Genomic DNA, 20,566 nt, shown 5'->3' with positions numbered 1-20,566 from the left:
TACCTCAGAGTGAAGACAAAAGATTAGGAAAGTGAGATACCGACAATCGGGGAACAACTCATCACACTGGAAAAAAGCCTCAAGTCCTCATACTGCAGTACCACTCATAGGCAACTTGAAACCCCTAAATTCATACTGATGCAAAAAATGCTGAACAAGGCACTTTTTTCATAAATCCAGAAGCCAAAATAATAACCAAACTTGATGCAAACAGATTAGCTAAGGTGCTTCACATCATTCTCCAGAAGTGACCAAACTGGCATCATGCCTGTATAAAATACTTGTCACTGCCTGTGGTGCCATCCGGTGGTGCCGGTAAGGGCAGATGAAATCTGGGGCTCAAAAACTTTGGTACTAGTGGGCTCCAAATAGACGTTTGATACCTGTAACCTGACTTTTTATGCTACAGGCTCTACAAAGAATGAAGTTTGGCTGTCACGTAATTAAAGGAGTCCTCTTCCCATTTCTCTACTGAAGGAGGCATAAGCAGAGGCTGCCTTCTTTCTGCTCTCTTATTTGCTCGAGGAATCAAGCCCCGAAAGGGTCGATAAGGTGAAACACTCAGGTGACAGGGTTTTTGTGGAAGGGAGGCTACAAGGACTAAGAATCACTATACACTAACAATATCTTATTGTATGTTCAGCAACCTGAGAATACCTTTCCAAGACTAATCCAGATCTTACAGGTATATGGCAAAGTGGCAGACTCAAGATACATTTTGGAAATCAATATATGTCCATATTAAGAGTGACCAGCTTATGTGTCTATAGGTGTGTATAGCAGGGGACCGCTTCAGAAACCTAGGTATAAATGTTACAAAAGGACCACAAAGTATTGGGACTTAAATATTGCCATGTTGTTCAAATGTAAAGAATGAAGGTATATTTCCAAAAAACAAATACGACATAGATTCTGAAAGAGGACATTTCAGGTCTCAGTTCAAAAAAGCTATCCCCACCTTCAAATAGTATGGCACTACAAATGTAAAACCAAGTAGATTTCCATCTAGGTGAATCTGTTAGGAGAGGGGAATGGGTCATCCCTGACATTTTGCCTTCCTCCTTCTGTTTTTCAGACCTAGTTTTGCTGGCTGTCAGGGATCTATCTGTTCACTTTGCACACTGCTGACCAGTGCTAAAGTGCAGGTGCTTTGTCATCTAAATTGTGGTAACATTAGCTTCTCCACAACTGGCATATTTAATTTACTTGTAAGTCCCCAGTAAAGTGCCCTATATGTACCCACAGCTTGTAAATTAAATGCTACTACTGGGGCTGCAGCACTGATTGTGCTACCCATTGCAGTAGCCTCTCAAACGTCTCAGGTCTGCCACTGCAGAGCCTGTGTGTGCAGTTTTGAAACTGCCATTTCAATCTTGCAAGTGTATCAACTTACCCGGCCCAAACCTTCACTTTTATTGCATGTAAGTCACCCCTCAGGTAGGCTCTGGCTATCCCCAATGGCAGGGTGCAGTGTATATAAAAGGTTGGACATGCGCTTTTTATGTTTAACATGCCCAGGTAGTGAAAAACTGCTACATTTGTTTTTCACTATTACAAGGCCTATCTCTACCATATAATAGTATTGGGGTTGCCTTAGAACATCTTTTAAGTATAGCTTCCCAATGGGAAGCAATAGAAATGTGAAGTTTAGTGTCCCTGTGCTCACAATTTAAAATCACAACTTATGGTGAAGTCCTATTTTAAATTGCAAGCCTGAATATCTCACTTTTAAAAAGTTGGCATTTTCTTACTTTGACCATTCTGTGCCTCTGCTTGTCTCTGAATACAAGTCTGGGCTATAAGGCAGCTGGGCTTTGTGCATTCCACTAGACAGTCACAAACAAAAGGAGCTTGGGTGTGGCATTAGTATACTGATGGCCCATCACTAGTCCTGGTCCTCCTGAGCTAGGTGGGAGGGAGGAAATGACACTTATTCCTGAATAGGGCTATGCCTCTACTCACACAAAGGGCTACATAACCCCCAGCATAGTGCTTGGAACCTGGGAGGGCAGGAAAGGGACACTGGGGACTTCGAAGGAAGGTCTGGAAGCCTCTCCTACCTTCCAGGACCTGGGGACCAAGGTATAAATGCTGGACCCCAGACCCCACCAGTTCAGTTCATGTTGGGGTTCCTGAGCAGACTCTGCCTTTAAGAGGAACTGCGGTGCCAGGAGGGACTGACACTCTGCCCTTCCTGTGCTGTGTTGGCCTGCAACCAGCTGACTGTTGTGTTGCCAGAAGGGACTGCCACTTTGCACTGGGCTCTGCTGTGCTGGTCTGCCTCCTGCTGCCTCTGTGGGAAAGATCCCACAAGAACTCTAAGGGCCAGTTTAGCTGGCCTCCTGTTGAGGTAGACTCAGGGCCATCAGTGTCTTCCACTGGCCGAGGACTACACTCCCTACAGCTCTGGCACTTTCCCAGGAGGTGCGCTCTCCCGATCCTCGTTACGACACTCTTGGGCTTTCCCAGGAAGCTTACTGCCAGAATCCACTACGAGAGTGAGTTGCACAACTTTTGAACCCTGAGCATGCTTGCCGGGTGGTACCCCACCCAGAACTGATTCCCCAGAGTATTGAGCCGCAGCACATGGCCAGAACTCTCAACGAGAGTAAGTCACATTCTCTTTGCACCCCAGGCCTGCCATCCACCCCCTTGCTGTGTCGGCCACTCAATAAGTCAGAATGTCAGAGCTGCACGATCGAGGAGTGTGGGCAGGCTTGCAGGAAGTGACTCCAAAGGAGTCTTTCAGGCCAGACTGCCTTGCAGGTGCTGAAATCATTGGGCCCGGAGTGCCCAGGACAAGCGCAACCTTGACATTTTGCAGCTCCATTCGGCATAGTCCCCGCTAGCCCCGCCCTGCCATCGATGGGGGTGGCTGGCAGACTGGATTTCAAGCTTCTGTAACTCCCCTAGAAGGAACATATTTCTTCTAAAAACTGGTCTCTCGCACAAGTACATTGCCTTACTGTAGGGGAAATACTTTCCCTCTCCGCAGTGCTAACTTTGGCACTACTAGGACTTTCAGCACTCCTTTGACCTCGCGAGGAGAGTCTCCACAATTATTTAATGGATGCACAACTCAACTCTTAGATGACCTAATTTAAATTCCATATTTTAAGACCTGAGTGATTTATTGCATTTTTGTTGTTTTGCTCCCAGTTTTATAAGATAAGGATTCTCTTTTTTTTTTTTAACCTTATGTTGAGTCTGTTTTTTTGGCGTCTTTCACTGTGTTACTGTAAATAAGTGCTGCACAAATACTTTACACATTGCCTCTTGAATTGAGCTTGACTGTTCAGTACCAGGCTACCAGGAGGTGAGCACAGCTTAATTTAGGGAGTGTAACCAACTTACCCTTACTAGGATTGTGGTCCCTACTTGGACAGGGTTCATACCTCTGCCAACTAGAGGCCTAGGCGCTTATTTACAAGCCCCATGGCTCACGGTGGCGCAGTAAATGTCTTGGTGCACTGCCATGTGCCACCGGGAAAGGGCAGAAATGAGCCATATCTGAAAGATACAGCACATTTCTGTCCTCTCCCCCTGTGCTGGTGTTAAAATTAGCTGCCTAGAGCCAACGCAGGCACCCTTGCACGAGTGCAAGGGTGCCTGGGTTGCAGGGAATGATTGTTTATGTGCAAGAAGATGCCCCTGCAAAATGCAGCACACATAGAAGTAGCAAATCATAAATATAAAATTATTCTTTATGTGCAGGAAGGGACACCTTCACGTACATAAACAATCATTAATGGTGTTTTGTTCTTTTTATGTCACACATAGAAAGAGCAAAAACGAGGAGTAATAAAAAAAATTCTACTTGTTGTGACACTCTAACGGCACCCTTGGAGTGGAGTTAGATTTTGGTGCTGCCTCAGATTTATGAGAAATCATAAATCTGCAGCAGTGTCAAAAGCAATGTGTTTTGCGTGGAAACTCCCACAGCAACACCTATTGCACGCCTCTCTGCAGCATAAAACTGCGTTGGGCCAATATTTACAAAGCAGCGTTAAGCCACGCAAAGTGGCTTAGCGCCTCCCTTGTGAATTTGTAAATGGGCACAGTGCCACCGGGGCGTTGCTGAAAGTGACTCTCCGGTGGCTCTAGGGGCTTGTAAATAAGCCCCCTAATTTCTAACAGGTGGTTTAAGTTTTAGCATGGTCCACAATTGTTTGTTTGGAGACATTATTTTTGCTGCACATTTTCCAGCCAGAAAGCACAGAGAAAAATGCGATTGTCAAGATTAATAGAAATCCTCATGTAAGGTGAAAATAGAAGGCAACACCTGATAATTGTTGATGTGCATTTCTGAAAATACACTGTCCCCATTCGCAAGCTGTGCAGTAGATATCCAAATGCATTGTGCCAACTGATTATGGTGCATTGATTTATGCTGTCTCCTGCATATTTAAAAGGTAGGGAAGTATTCAGATCTACCCCAGAACCTAGGAAGTAAAACCACATAAGAAAGAATCATGATGCATAAGGACCTCAGTGGTGTTAAGGAGTCAGCTTTGATAGTCTGATTGTATGAGAAGAGGCAAAAGGGTCAGATATATGGTGAGGGTTATTTGTTTACTTTTGAGTTCAATATAATTCACATTAATAAAACAATTTTGTTTCAATAGGTTTAAGTGCATTGATCACTGTCGTTCTGGAAGGCACCAGTGGAATCCACAATATTTCACTTATAGAATTTGGAAGAGGGTTTGAATACCAATCTCAATTAACCATAGGGATGCAGGATATTGGCAGAAGATTGTTCAAAGCGCTGGTAAGTTGTAGTTGTAACTTGAGGATAAGCATGAAAACTTGACTCATCATCTTAGAGTATTCAAGGTTTGACTATTGCCCTGGTTTGCTTACAGAGAAAGTACTATTTAGTTGGACAGTGATGATGGGCATACTGAGTGTCCCAGATTGTGCATTTGGTGATAATTGCCCTAGATCTCTTCCTGAAGTTGTAATGGTATTTTGAGGGTGGGCATGAAAACGTAGATTGTTTTCTTTGTGTATTCATTTTGTGCCCATTGCCATGGTTCATTTACAGAGCTTTTAAGTTCTTTGCCTATGACTTCTCGCTGGGTGGCTGTTACCTTGGTTCTTTCCAAAACTGGTGAGTTTTTCATTTTAGAGTTCTCAATGGATGACTATAGTCCGGTTTGTTTCCAGCGCAGGTAAGCTATAGTTGTCTTGAGGTTGGCATGAAAGCAAGACTCATCATCTTTGATTACTTAACATATGACTTACCAGTTAAGTTCCAGTGCTAGTAAGTTGTAATTGTAGTTGAGGGTGGGCATGAAAGTATGCCTTTCCACCTTAGAGCATTCAATGTGTGAATTACCCTGATTCAGTTCATGAGCTGGTAAGTTGCATTTCTACCTTGCGGGAGATCATGAAAGCATGACTGTCCATCATAGAGCACTCAAGGTGCTAGATTTCATATCGAGGATACATGCATTTGGTGAAGCTTTTCAGGCAACATTGCTGGAAGCTCTCCTTCCAATCTGACTTCATGTTCACAAAGAAAGTAAATATTTTGTGATCATGGTATAGTTTGCTTCTTCTCAGCAATAATCAATGTATGCCTGTTTTCTTCTCGACAGTGTCAGTTTTACTATAGTGAACACATGCTCAGTTGTATACATCACTGAGACCACCATTTGTATATATATGCACTAACAAAACAAAGGTTACAAGGATGTTGTAGTTAGGTTCAGATTTTACACGCACAAAACTATAAAAATTCAGCTGTCTTAGTTAGAGTTAACTCAAGTAACTATAACTCCTGCTATAAGTTAATTGTAACTTGCGGGCTTGCCATACAGTTTTCTCATCAATAATTTTACTGCAAATGTTACAGTGATATTATCAATGATGTCAAAGAAGATGTCATGAGTGGTGCAATATCTCAGGTAGTTAGCAGTGCGGGTAATGGTGTGAGATGAAGTTAACTTAAGGCACAAGTTATCGTTAATTGAAATAACTCTAACAGCTGAATTTCTATGGGTTTGTGCATGTAAAATCTGAACCTAACATTAACGATCCTGTAACCTTTGTTTTTTAGTGAATTTCTACGTTTTTTTAATTCTATTTCCTAACTATAACATCCTTGTAAGCTTTGTTTATTTTTCAGTGAATTTCTAGATTTTTTTAACGTTAATTAAGATGCCCATTGCAATGCACGGTGGGCGTTGGATGCAGGGCCTGGTTCCCTAATTTCCTTATTTACTGCAGTATCCTCAGTAGAAAATCCTTTCAGTTTTCCACTTCGATTCCATCAAGATGGCATTCAGAAGAGGCACACTTTTGGCATAAATTCAGAATATTATCACTCTAGTTGCTTGTCACAACACTGTGAGCTGCAGATCACCAGGCAGTTAACTGGCCTTATGCCGTTGGTGTTGAAAGTGCATGTTTCAGTCCGGATGTCAGAATGTTTTAATGAGATAGAAGAGGAAGATATTTGAGAACTCACTTAAAATGTGATAATTTTCCTTTCTACAGCACCAGCCATAATTTCTATGACAAACTTTCTAAATTAAATGTTTGATTCAATCAAGATAGCTTCAGGTATGCCACACTTTTGTCATAAGTAAGACTGTTAGTGTTCTAGTTGTTCTTTAGAACACTCTGGGAGGATGCAGTAGAACACAGAGGAATTAACTGATAGGCTGCTCCGGTTGGAGGTACATGTTTTACTGAGAATGTCTGACTTCATTCTCATATGGCTGAGAAAGATGGTGTGAATTTACAAAAAATATGCTTTCATTTTAGATTCTGGTGCACTTCCTTAACCTCTACGGGAGAATCATGAGAATGCAGTTTTCTCTCAAACATGATTCATGAAATCCCAGCAGGGTAAAATCTCCTTAGAACACACCGCAATTCCCAAAATTAGAGTTGTATCATCAACACATCATTTGTATTGTAACTAAAATGTGTTATCATCCTTTATATGTTCTTTTTTTGTGACCTTCAAAACCTGCCCTACACTACAATGCATTTCATTTCAAGGGAATGTTATCATGTATAATGGTCCCAAGATGGCTGCCATTGCTTTCTAGTTGAAGTGCTAACAGCCAATCAGATCTCACCATGAGATCTATGCTTAAGCTCTGCCCAGATATACATATTTCCTTTAAATTCTCAAAATCTACTTAACAGATTTACGCCACATATCAAAAAGCACCCTTTCTGCATCAGGATTACCTTCCTGTCACATTTGGTGTAATTTGGTGTAATTCCATCCTGCAGTTTGGGCCATAGTCATGTATAAAATCCCTATGGGAAGTAAAATGTGAAACACACTTTTTTTACCCCCCTTTTTCTCAGCCCCCGCTTGACAGATCGCCTCACAACTTTTCACGCACAACAAGATTCTTGGGCACACTTTTTTGTTAAAAACATTTTGTGGTGGTTCGTCAAACGGCACCAGAGATAGAGCCAAGTCAAAAAACACTTTTTCTATGGAAACTAAGTCCCAGCTATAACTATCTACTGGCGACTGCCACTAGGTTATCTGTATATATGTGTATATATATATATATATATGTATATATATATATATATATAAACAATTGTTTAGAACCTATCAATTCATCTTATGTCTATTTTTCTTAATGTAAGTTTCATATCCCTTGCACATTTATTTGCGTGACGTATCCCAAAAATCTGTATATCAGTAATAATTTTAGTCTCATGATTACTCCAAAAATCTTTAGCTACATGGAAATAATCACCTCTTTGCTCACATGTGTTCTCTTTAAAACTGTTTCAATGCTCTCTTAGTGGAAGCTACTTATAATACAAATACAGGCGATGACATGCAATCAGAATGTAATAATACAGTTGAGGGAACTTATAATTGAGCAATTTATGCTGTTATCATGGTTTGAAGATAGCGTTTGTTTGTTCATATAAATACAGAAGATACAACTACAACATTTGTTAAAGCCTGGTAGAGCTGTGGTAACCCATTCGTTTGTTTTGCAAGATATGTTTAAGTTAGTATCAGTAGGACAAAGTAACTAAGATAGAAAATCAGTTTTTCAATATGTAATTACCAGGCTGGGAGTTTAAAATCTATCCAGGTCTTGATGCAGTTTTATAAGATACCAGCGTTTCTTCAGAATAAAAAATAATAATTTTGAAAACAGTTAGGCATCATACAATTCCTTCTTTTCCACAAGTGCTCTTATATTTATCTGGCAGAAAATTAATACAGGTCACAGTATGAACCTTATTTTTAGCTTCAACGTGTCTTATCTTAATACCCCGTTTCGCCAAACCATTTTTAAACACGTTTTTGCTTCTTCTTCATAAACGTCAGTAGTGTGACAATATCTTTCATCTTGCAGCAGTTAACCAAAATGTGGACCATTGATCTGGTGTATGGAGTGACAAGACTTAGGCAGGACCTAACAAGAAGCAATCTTCTTGTGAAACCTACTTTGCCGTGTACTGTTCCGCAAATCCATTTCAATATCTAGGAACACTCTTCACTCCCAATTGTATTCTAATAAGACATTCCATGCAATGCTATGTTTTTTTAAATATAATTTACCACTGAGCTCATCCACAACTTTTTGTGTTACAACTTTAACAGGGAGGGACTCTGCCAGCATACAAAGGCAGACTGCGTGGCACAAAGCCTGAAAACACTGGCACGTGGAGTGAAACATAAGGCAGTCCAACTTCATATAATTTATCCCTTAACAATTGAAAACTGCTGATGCAAGATATAACAGATGCGCGTGTCAACCGCAGACAACTTAACTAAAAGTGCTGCCATTTTTCTTTAGACACCGAATTGGTAACGTGAAAACATCCCAGTCACCCTCTTTTCACTTCTACAAACGTTTTACTACAGCGCAGCATGTTATTAGACTGTCAAGGGGCTTTAAAAATGGCTGCTTTCCCTCAGCTTCCTTGATATTGTCACTTGTCTCAGTCCTGAATCAAGCTCACACTCTTCTCACATATTATTTCTGCAAGAATCACTGTGTACTTTCACAAGGCCAATGCATGCTCCAATGTCTGGGTGTTATCTTGACTTCCTCCCATCTGCTTCCCATCAATCAAGTTGTTTCGGCGCGTTCCAGTAACTGACCGAAATACTACTACCCTTCATATTTTTTTATCAGCAATGTACTTTCCAAGCAATACATTTCAGGATCACACAGTTATATGGCACTATTTACTCTGGAATTGGAAATGGCTGGCACTCACAGGGATGGTGGCCTCCTGGGGTCAGTAGACCACCATGCCTGTGACTGCTTTTTAGAAAGAGCATGTTTTTTTAAATGCAGATGTTTTTTCTTAATTGAAAATGGGATGCATTTCAAAAATAAATATGAAAAGTTTTCTTTTTATTGTTTTAGAGTGGGCAGTGGTGTGTGGGACCACTGCCTGCTCTGAAATAATGTTGGAGAGCCCATTGACAAAGGGGAAGGGGTCCCTACCCATTTGCTAATGTGTTAGCGCCTCATTCAAGGACTCAGTAAAGTATGACTGTTTTGCGACCACATTCTCAATAGCAAAACATTCATACATACCAGTGCGACTCGCTATTGGAAAGGGACACCGTTTACAAGCCCCTTCCTAATACCAAACCGCAAAAGCAAAACACGAGTATATAACAAGTTACCGACTTGCATTTTGCCTTTGATACATGCCAAAAAGTGACCAGTAAAATGCGTCGTACATCTGGCCTCTAATTGTTCCCAACAGCAGGATTCTGCGCACATAAATATTTTTTTAGTTCTTTTGAGACAGCACTGTAAACTAAAGTTAAGTAGTGCATTCCCCACACTGAGCATCTGCCTAAATTCTGTGTTCACCTAAATGGAAAAGGGATCTCACTAAGTCCTAGTATATTGTAAACAAGGTTTGGCAAAACCACTAGCATTGTATTTAAAAGAGTAGCCCTTACACATACAGGCATTCACAAATGCTGTTTTGCATACAGTATCACATGAAAGCCAGACCTATTGGATTTGACAGTGCTTGTTACAATTTTCACTTTCATATTTATCTGAACCACATGCTCTTTATTGATTAGTGTCCCTTTTTACCCAAAAGGTTGGCAAAGTTTTCTCTGCAACGCTAATTGTCATTGAAAATGGATGTGAGGCTTTCTCATGAGTTACCGTTAAAAGTGCTTTTCTCTCAACTTTGAAGCTAAATGGATTTCTCTTGAAGTCCCAAAGTCGTGTGAAAGTTCCAATTTTAATGTGTAAAACAACAAGCACAAAACTCTAGGAACTACAATTGTAATTATAATATTCACAATAATTACTAGAAGTTTGTTTGATAAAATATTTTGAAGCTTCACACCCCTCTATCTGTGAATAGAGAAATCAGAAGGTTTTATGTCACTTCATCCCTGGCGCTACGATGAACGGTTACTACGTGTAGAGGGTACTATTTTCTAAATAGATGAGAAACACTTGATTTTTAGAAATTCTCAGAAATATTTCCTTTTTAGGTAGAAGCCTACCAGAAAGCATAGATGTCTTGTTGGCAAGAAATATTGAGGCCATGCTAGAAGCTGATCTAGAAATGCATTATGCCCATTGCCTACAATTGGCTTTGTCTTTTGTCATTCACATTCGAAGGCATTTTGCTTGTTGGCTTTATTGGTTTTAGGCTATCCAGCTTGAGTTAGTCCCTCCAGTGGAGTATAGCCTGTTTACTACCACCCTGAGAGGCTTCTTGTATTCCTTCATGACTGCTCTCTTTTTGGGAACTCTTTTGTCAATTCATGAAGTACTTCATGAGAATGCCTGTTTAAAAGCTGGCTGTCTCCATGCTTACCCTCCCCACCACTCTATGTATGGATTCTGTAAGACATAATGCAGATTTTAAAGTCACTTTTACAGAACCCTTTTAGGTGTTTTCCTCGGTTTTTGAGGCATATTTTTATGCATGAAAGTGTATGTTTGTTGAACGTATGCCTGTCACTACAACATGATGTGACTGTTTCGTCAGAAGGTCTTTTTTTACTGCCCTGGTGCACAGCAGCCATGATGCTGTTCAGCATGGCTAAAAATATTAACAAAACCAGTAGGTCTCATGGGCGAAACCAATTGGCTTTCCCAATGCTTGTTTACACAAGGTCACTGGAACGCGTTCAGATCGTTAGAAAGTGGAAGTAGTACATCCTGAAACTTTTCATATTTTGGTGACTTTTTCCTCTTTTTGCCACTATCGCACATATACTTCAATTAGAGAACATCTCAAAGTTGCCCTTTTTTTGTAATAACAAGTGCTGTTGCAATTTCTCTTGGAGCTGGTATTTGTTGCCGGGCTGTGTCATATGGCAGGGACCTTGTGACCTGCAAGTTTTGACTGCCTTTGTGTAAGGTAACTGTGGTTCTGCATTGTAGTATTGTGCTGTGACAGCTTATCAATGTTTAACTCTATTTTTTACATTGTCCTCAAATTTTCATATATACGACAATCTAGAGAGCCATCCAGACCTGCCCCACTGGCCACACTACTGAATGAGCTCCTTAGGTACAAACGACCTATCAAAAGCTGCACTTTCAAAGTATTCTTTGGACCTCTATAATTTCCATTCATGGTTGGACTTGTAGTCTAAGGACAATCTTCTCACTGGTTCCCAATATTCTGTGTACTCTCTCATCCACCTGTCTCTATCAAGAAATTGAATTTTGAATCATCATAAATATACTACCATCAAAGGGGAACCTCAAATCGTTTGTGACCATGAAAGGTATCCTATCTTCTGCTTCTAAAAAGTAAAGATAGTGTAACCAATCTATTCAAACATCAATTTAGGGACTTAGGGCCTGATTTCGAGTTTGGCAGATGCAAAACATCCACCAGAGTTCAGGGGATGTCCATCTACCATATTTACAGTGTATTTAGCCTCGGTACTCCCTTAAAATATGGCAGAAGGGATATCCATCACTTTTTAGCCGATGTCCCACATCTGCCAGGCCCTTAATCACAAGCCTGTCAAACATCCACATAGGAAATCAAACCAAAATAATGTTTCAAAATGTGTTTCAAAATGGTTTCAAAAACATATAAAAACTCAAGGTTATAGTATATATAAAGGCCCACACTCACATAACACAATTCACACATTCTCACACACATTAAAAAATTAATTCCTGTTCACAAAGGCATATTGAAACTTTCCCAGGGTTGAGTTTGGATTGGTCCAAGGTGACCATGTAAAACAAGAACATCAAACGGTCATTCTAGGAGGTATTTGATGACATATTTTGTGCCCATGCCCTTATGATGGTGAATTTGTCTGTATACTACTGTGACTGAGTTTTGTCTCTATTTTTCCAGTCCCATGTTTCTGAAAAGTCGTGCTGTTGCACTCTCTGCAAGTGCATTGGCGACAAAGGTGCAGTTGGAACCTATGGGACAGCAGGACAGAAGGTGAGAGCCAGTCGGTGTAGGAACTTCTAATCAATGTGATGTGGATTTGGAGAACATAGAGGGCATAATCTCAAAATATCACAAGGCACCATATAAAAACAAATGAAAAACATAATTAGGTAATGAGCTCAAATTACCCTTTGTCAAAACACATAACTGTTGATCTGCTATGAGATGTGCGGGTGGACTTGAAGCTGCTCTAAAGTAGCAGTGCTACCTGACATTGTTAAAAACCTTTATGTACAATTTTTGTTGTTTCATTTATTGTTAATCTCTCCAGAGGATTCATGAACTGTATTTTCTAATGCCCAGTGGTAGAAAACATGGAGGATCCCTCCTATGCTTCATGCAGTCTACCCGAAGCCACTCTCTATGTGTTGGAGACATGTTTGTACTTCGGTAAGGACCTTTCCGCATTGTGAATTCTAAAAATTGAGGTGACATAAGTAGATAGCCAGGCAAAAAAATTAAAAAAAATAACAGCATGAAACAATACCTACTAGTCGACGGAAGTGCAATAGAACGAAAAAAAAAAAAAATTCCAGGTATATCTTTTTGATCATACTGCCACTTTAGTGTTAGAATGGGACACCTCCTTTGAATTGGTTTGAATTGGTTATGCACTTCTAAGAGCTTCTTTCATAACACAATTGAAACAATGTATATAGAAATGGAATAGAACTGAGAAACAGTAGTAGAAATGGAAAAAATCTGAGGAACAGTGGTAAAATCTACATTTCAGTGTTAAGCAAGACAGAAGAAGTGTGGGAAAAATTTACATTTGAAGCCAGCATAGCAAAAGCCTTGCATGGGCGAAAGGAGAAAGCAACAACGCCAGATTGTCAGTGTACCCACCTGGGACAAATTTAAAAACAATTAAGTTCAAAGTAAAAACTCTGAATAGGCAGTGTATTTTTTTCAAAGTCTGGCATGTCTTCCATCTTCCTGAATCAACGTCGGGTACCCTAAGCAAAAAGGGTTATACAAATAATCAACCCAACATAGCATATTGATTTGAGTGTGTAGCTGTCCGGAATCATTGCAGAAAGCAGGGTGGATCCAAAACCTGTCGTAATTCACCTAGGCGGCTACCATTTATGTTTACTGTGATCTACGCAAGAACGACCCTCATGTATCAAAATGATGGGTGGTCCCTTGAAGTACAACTGTGCTGGAAATTGCGGCATAGCAAAGCTTCTAGATACATCACAAAGTGTATAGAATGTCTTGGCATTGATTTTCGTCTGGCCTTTGAGACAGCTCTAGAGGTCTCACCAGACTATTGTCTTAAAAAAGAAAATACTACATAATATACACACAAAGAGGGGCTTTTAGCCAATGGGATTCTACGAGTGGGCCATTAAACTGTCATTTACATTTTGCCTCCTTCCACCACAGCATACAGAATGGGGCAACGGGTCAGACCCTTTTACCCATGGCTCCCTTCACTTTGAGGGACTGTACAAAACTAGTACAAATTGTTGTCTACTGCATAAAAATAAGTCCCTTTCTCTTCTGTGACATAGCTTGCTCAAAGTGTGTTATATTTTGTATTTTATATTTTAACATTAAATATTGGCTAATTACTTTGTCTGCATTGGAACTGCAAAGTTAGATGGGGTTATATTTTCTGTCTGCTTTTTTGAGTTGCCTGTTATATGCTTAAGCAACATTGTAGCGACTTGTGATTTGAGAGCTTGTTTATGTTGCAAATTATTCTTGTACCCATCACAGACAAAAATACTAAAATTAATGCATGGAGCAGCTGAAATGCTTTTTATTATAAACATCACTAGGAAAACAGCTACATAACTGAATATTTTCACTTTTTATATTTTTATTGCAAGCATTGTTTTGTTGGTGGAATATTATCTCTTTTTTCATTGTTGTGACATATAATTGCAATAAAAAATATATATATCAGTGTAACCATCGCACCAGCCCACTAAAGCCAGATCCATTGACCTTGCCAATGCCTGTTTTAGGTTGGAACAAGAAAGGTGTCAATGCTATGATCTCCATAATAACCCTTTCTAGACTCTTCCCTCCTCTTTTTTTCCTTTGACTCATCCCAACTCTCATTTTACTACTCTGATCTCCCAAATAACACTTTCTAGACTCTTCCTTCCTCTATCCCGCCTTTACCTTATTAAATCCAACTAACAGACTCATATGTTCACGCTTGAATTAATAACTTTTATTTCCCTATACCAGGGTCTACAACCTATTTTGTAGTAAAAGCTACTTTTCTGATGAAAATCATCCTGAGCTACGAACATTATTAGAATTTTAATACTAACCACATCGGACACATTTACATGTTTGTTTTAAATATAAACCTTTCAGGTTGTGTAGACTGGGCTACACACAAAAGGGTTACTTATGGGCAGCTTGAGAGCTTTTAGTAGCTCACGAGCTACTCGATGGAGACCCCATACTAACCCATCACTAACTCATTTTGGATTCCGGAGTAGCATTTGACTCGCCGAAAAGAGATTTAGGGCCTGATTCTAACTTTGGAGGACGGTGTTAAACCGTCCCAAAAGTGGCGGATATACCACCTACCGTATTACGAGTTCCATGGGATATAATGGACTCGTAATACGGTAGGTGGTATATCTGCCACTTTTGGGACGGTTTAACACCGTCCTCCAAAGTTAGAATCAGGCCCTTAATGCCTTGTCAGGGGTAGTAACTGCTATAGAAATACGAAAACAATTACAATTTTGCAATAATATTAGCGAACTGTAGTTAAGTTATAACCGCTGCTCCAGTTCAGTATGGCAACAATATTATTTTTCCAACATCTTTTTTCAGGGGCGTGTAGGTTTGAAAGGCCTCCCCGGACACGCTGGAGAAGAAGGAGCACCCGTAAGTCTTTGCATTTTATTTTTTACTTGACCAAATGTACCAGCCAAATTATTCATGACATTAACCATCAAGCAATTTATTCCAGTCTCACTCTACTTAACATTTCATATGATGAGCACTTGTACCCTATCGTTGCGTAATGATGAGGGGCCGTGAGTAGCTGGCATACGAATAATGTAAAATGTTTGTGTTTTACCAATTAAATGGTATTATCTTTTTCTAAGGAAAATATATTGCTCATCATTTTCTGTTTTAAATTCGGCCAGATTTACCAATCACAAACTATCTCCATTTATCTTATTGAATCTTTACGCAAGACATTGTCTTGGGTAAACTTGCCTCCATTTTATGAACTGCTTTCAACGTCTGAAGTAGGAAGTGACATCAGATAAGCACAGGAAGCCAAGTATTCAGATCTATTACAGTAGCAAAAGTGCGAGATAAAATGTTGCATTTTCTTTTAATTGTCTCCTACAAAAAAAAATATTTTTACTCTCTGCAGGTGTTGCTAAACATGGCTCTCATGAGCACAACTCGCCATATCTGATCTCTGTAATACCTTCCACCAGTATTGAAGCCAGGACCACACAGACTCGTATATAGCCCAAAGTATGGTTTACAATAGTCACCATTTCTTCATATTGGATGAAAGTGGCATAGTAGGATGAGACCCATCATCTTGAATATTCCCAAACAACTCAGACAGTTCAATCATACTAATTAGATCCGAAATCCTGATTGGTGTAATCAGAAAAGGGAAACAGGATGTGGTTAGAAGGGACACCGAGTTCACTTGCCGCTAAGGAGACCAGACCATCAAAACAGTTAGAGGAAACCCATAAGCACAGGTGAGATAATATGTAGTGGGTCTCATCAGCATCAGTTTTGCCAGATTAAGGCCCACCTTTATAACAAGCATTTTCAATGCAACGGGGCTCGCATTTGCTCGAGTTAGAGCTATTAGCGTTGTAAACTCCTAACCGGACATTCTTGACACAAATTAAAAGAAAAAAAAACACAGCGCAATCGCGCTATGTAAAATGCAGCGCTGAATTTGAAAACGTAAAAACAGAGCGCGATCGCGCCATGTAAACCCCAGCGCGATCGCGCTGTGGGGAAAATAAAGTAGTCCGGAAACCCGGATTGAAAACATCGAGCCTCAAATGGTTTCAGTACTTTACCTGTGCTGTGTAGGTGGGCTAAACACCAGCAAAGGCATGACGTATGCATGCCTTTAACAAATGAAAGCAAGCAGATTTTAAAGAGCAAGCCCAGGAACCAATGAAAGTGACTGACATGACCTGGGCGTGGTTTCAGGCCCACAGAAAGATTACATCATGCACGGAGCGCTTTGCGCTCGCCCATAAAAAGGACACATCTTTTGTGGTGGTCAAGACTTTCCAAAGAAGAGAATGTAAATTTTGGTATTTTGGGATTAGTTCTACCGAAGAAGTTCTCAAAGGTTGTTCTGTGTCATTCTTTGTCTTGGTTGAAGGCCTCAGTGTCCTCCAGCCCCAGACATTCATTTAACTATTGTCCAGTGGCACTAGGATGACTAATGATCAAATACATTGAGCTCACAAGGGGACTGTTGTCAGACTGGGCATCACCGTAGTCTCCTAGGGGCCTTCTAGTGAGCACACAATATGGCTCCCTGGCCAGGCCCTTGAATGGATGAAAGCATTTGAATGAAAATCCCTGCTAAGGTGAGGTAAAGGGAGCAGGGCTTCTGTGATCTGTAGTAGTGTGATCAAAGTTTCTTACTTGTTTTCTTAGCTGGCCAAGGCACGAAAAGAGGCCCTCACATCGGGGCAGGAATCCAGGTCATGGCAGATGCAAACATGATCTCCCAGATACAGATAATTAAACCTGAGCACCAAGCAGTGCCACCCAGAAGTTCCCTTGTGGCCTATTTTGAAGGTGAACTGTTTTTAAGCCCTTCTTCACTCATGCAGAGCTTGGTGGGGGACCACAGGAGGGAATCCGAGGAGGAGGACATGGGAGTAGGAGCACCAATAATGATTGTTGGACTGGGCGCAGGGGGTGCTAAAGACTGTGACAAATGGTATGTGACAAGGTGTTTTTTGAGTGTCTTGAAAGAACGTGCTGATTGAGGGAAGAAGCGCAGGTAAGGTGACCTCTATTGTTGCACGTATCACACACAGACCAGCAACTTTGTGACTGTCTATGTAGGCTAGTGTTTTAGAGCAACAGTTTAGCCAGTAGCGGAGATGGCATTTCGTTGGATGACTGCTGCTCACACGGTCACTCGGGTTATAGAGGACAGCTCTGACATAGGATCAGAGACTGAGACTGCAGATACTGAGACAGCATCTGAGGGATAGGACAATGGCGCAGACTCTGGGAATGATTTTTCAGTCGGAGGAGTCCCATTCGATAACTCCTCTTCCAGTAATTATGACAGAGGTGATGAGGACAGTCCTGCTGTCCCTTCGCAAGCACTGTCTGTGCTATGGGGTAATAGATGGTTAGCCCAACCCAGAGAGCAGGTGAATGCGGCGGCAAGCACAGAGAGAGAGTGCTCTCTTTGGAGCTCCCCAATTTAGTTCAGCCCCAAATTCCACCGCCCAAATCATATTGTGAAGACATCAAAATTATCTATCACAAAACAAACTGGTTTTGTAAGGCAGGCACCTGAGTTTTTGGTCCTGGGCTCGACGGCCATATAGGAAAACATGCTAAACCCAAACATTTCTGGAAACTAGACATCCGGGGGAGTCCACAGAGGTGTGACTTGTGTGGATTCTCCAAAGCTTTCTTACCCAAAATACCCTGCAAAGCTGAAATGTTGAATAAAATAATTTCTTGCATTTCTGTCTCACAAACTACAGGAATATGCTGGGATCCACAAAATCCCTACCACCCAGTGATTCCTCACCTGTCCTGATAAAAACACTACCCCACTTGAGTGCCTGTACCTAGTGCCTGCGTCAGGAATGGATCACCCCAGGGTCAACAGTTGCCTCATGTAAGGACCAACATTGACCGTTGTGTGATCTATTCCTGTTGCGGGCACTAGGCCTACCCACACAAGTGAGGTACCATTTTTATCGGGAGACTTGGGGGAGTGCTGGGTGGAAGGAAATTTGTGGCTCCTCTCAGATTCCAGAACTTTCTATCACCGAAATGTGAGGAAAAAGTGTTTTTTTCCCACTATTGAGGTTTGTAAAGGATTCTGGGTAACAGAACCTGGTGAGAGCCCCACATGTCACCCCATCTTGTATTCCCCTAGGTGTCTAATTTTCAAAAATGCACAAGTTTGGTAGGTTTCCCTAGGTGCCGGCTGAGCTAGAGGCCAAAATCCACAGCTAGGCACTTTGCAAAAACCAGCTATGTTTTTTTTAGGAAAAGTGATGTGTCTATGTGGTGTTTTGTGGCATTTCCTGTCGCAGGCGTGTCATTTGTGTGGGGAGGCCTGTCATTTGTGTGGCCTCCCCACACAAATGAGGTACCATTTTTATCGGGAGACTTGGAGGAACGCTGGGTGGAAGTAAATTTGTGGGTCCTCTCAGATTCCAGAACTTTCTGTCACCGAAATGTGAGGAAAAAGTGTTTTTTTGGCCAAATTTTGAGGTTCGAAAAGGATTCTGGGTAACAGAACCTGGTGAGAGCCCCACAAGTTAGCCCATCCTGGATTCCCCTAGATGTCTAGTTTTCAAAAATGGACAGGTTTGGTAGGTTTCCCTAGGTGCCGGCTGAGCTAGAGGCCAAAATCCACAGCTGGGCACTTTGCAAAAAACAGCTCTGTTTTCTTTAGGAAAATGTGATGTGTCCACGTTTTGTTCTGTGGCATTTCTTGTCGCAGGCGCTAGGCCTACCCACACAAGTGAGGTACCATTTTTATTGGGGGAACTCTGGGTGGAAGCAAATTTGTGGCTCCTCTCAGATTCCAGAATTTTCTCTCACCGAAATGTGAGGAAAAAGTGTTTTTTGGCCAAATCTTGAGGTTTGCAAAGGATTCTGGGTAACAGAACCTGGTGAGAGCCCCACAAGTCAGCCCATCCTGAGTTCCCCTAGGTGTCTAGTTTTCAAAAATGCTCAGGTTTGGTAGGTTTCCCTAGGTGCTGGCTGAGCTAGAGGCCAAAATCTACATCTAGGCACTTTGCAAAAAACATGTCAGATTTCAATGTAAAAATGATATGTGTCCATGATGCCTTTCCTTTCGCTAGCACTAGACCTGCCCACGCAAGTGAGGTACCATTTTTATCTGGAGACTTGGGGGAACACAGAATAGCACAACAAGTGTTATTGCCCCTTGTCTTTCTCTACATTTTGTCCTTCCAAATGTAACACAGTGTGTAAAAAAGACGTCTACTTGAGAAATGGCCTGTAATTCACATGCTAGTATGGGCACCCTGGAATTCAGAGATGTGCAAATAACCACTGCTTCTCAACACCTTATCTTATGCTCATTTTGGAAATACAAAGGTTTTCTTGATACCTATTTTTCACTTTTTATATTTCACCAAATGAATTGCTGTATACCCGCGATAGAATGAAAATCCATTGCCTGGTGCAACTAATTTATTGGCTCTGGGTACCTATGGATCTTGATGAACCTACAAGCCCTATATATTCCTGCAACCAGAAGAGTCCAGCAAACGTAACAATATATTACTTTAAAAGATCTGACATTGCAGGAAAAAGTTACAGAGTAAAACGTGGAGAAAAATGGCTGTTTTTTTTTCAGCTCAATTTCAATACTTTTTTATTTCAGCTATTATTTTCTGTAGGAAAACCTTGTAGGATCGACACAAATGACCCCTTGTTGAATTCAGAATTTTGTCTACTTTTCAGAAATGCTTAGCTGTCCGGGATACAGTATTGGGTTCCCACCCATTCCTGTCACTAACTGGAAGGAGGCTGAAAGCACCAAAAATAGTAAAAATGGGGTATGTCCCAGTAAAATGCCAAAGTTGTGTTGAAAAATGTGGAACCTTAAACCTCCCCCCCCCCCCATCAGTGGGCTGTTGCCCATGAAAACTTTGACACAGCACTGCAGCAACATTGCAATACTGTTACACAGAACATGGCTGCCCCCTCATTGTCTGAAAGGTGCGACCTGGCACTTCCCTACCTGGACAACACCATTGTTTCTCCGGCTAAATAGTGGACCTGGATGCTGGATGGTGGCGGGGTGTACCCCTGGTTACCTGGGGTGAACTACCTCTTTTGTGTGTGCTGGTGAGACTAGCTCCTCCTCTGACAACTTATAAAGGAAATAGGGTGGTGAGCACTACCAGGTGTTCTGTGC

At 41.1% G+C, this 20,566-nt stretch overlaps 1 protein-coding gene across 1 annotated transcript in view; it reads left to right on the top strand.

Moving 5' to 3' along the window:
- The window catches only part of COL6A6 (collagen type VI alpha 6 chain), a 446,491-nt gene that overhangs the window by 305,037 nt on the left and 120,888 nt on the right, over positions 1–20,566 (top strand). The window contains exons 14-16 of the mRNA XM_069212366.1: positions 4,626–4,771; positions 12,328–12,420; positions 15,238–15,291. Of these exons, the coding sequence (XP_069068467.1) occupies positions 4,626–4,771; positions 12,328–12,420; positions 15,238–15,291 (293 nt within the window). The remainder of the gene's footprint in view (positions 1–4,625; positions 4,772–12,327; positions 12,421–15,237; positions 15,292–20,566) is intronic.

Source organism: Pleurodeles waltl, chromosome 10 (assembly GCF_031143425.1).
Source record: "Pleurodeles waltl isolate 20211129_DDA chromosome 10, aPleWal1.hap1.20221129, whole genome shotgun sequence".
Lineage (NCBI taxonomy): Eukaryota > Metazoa > Chordata > Amphibia > Caudata > Salamandridae > Pleurodeles > Pleurodeles waltl.
Note: the sequence above shows the minus strand (reverse complement) of the source record. Positions and strands in the feature narration are given on the sequence as shown.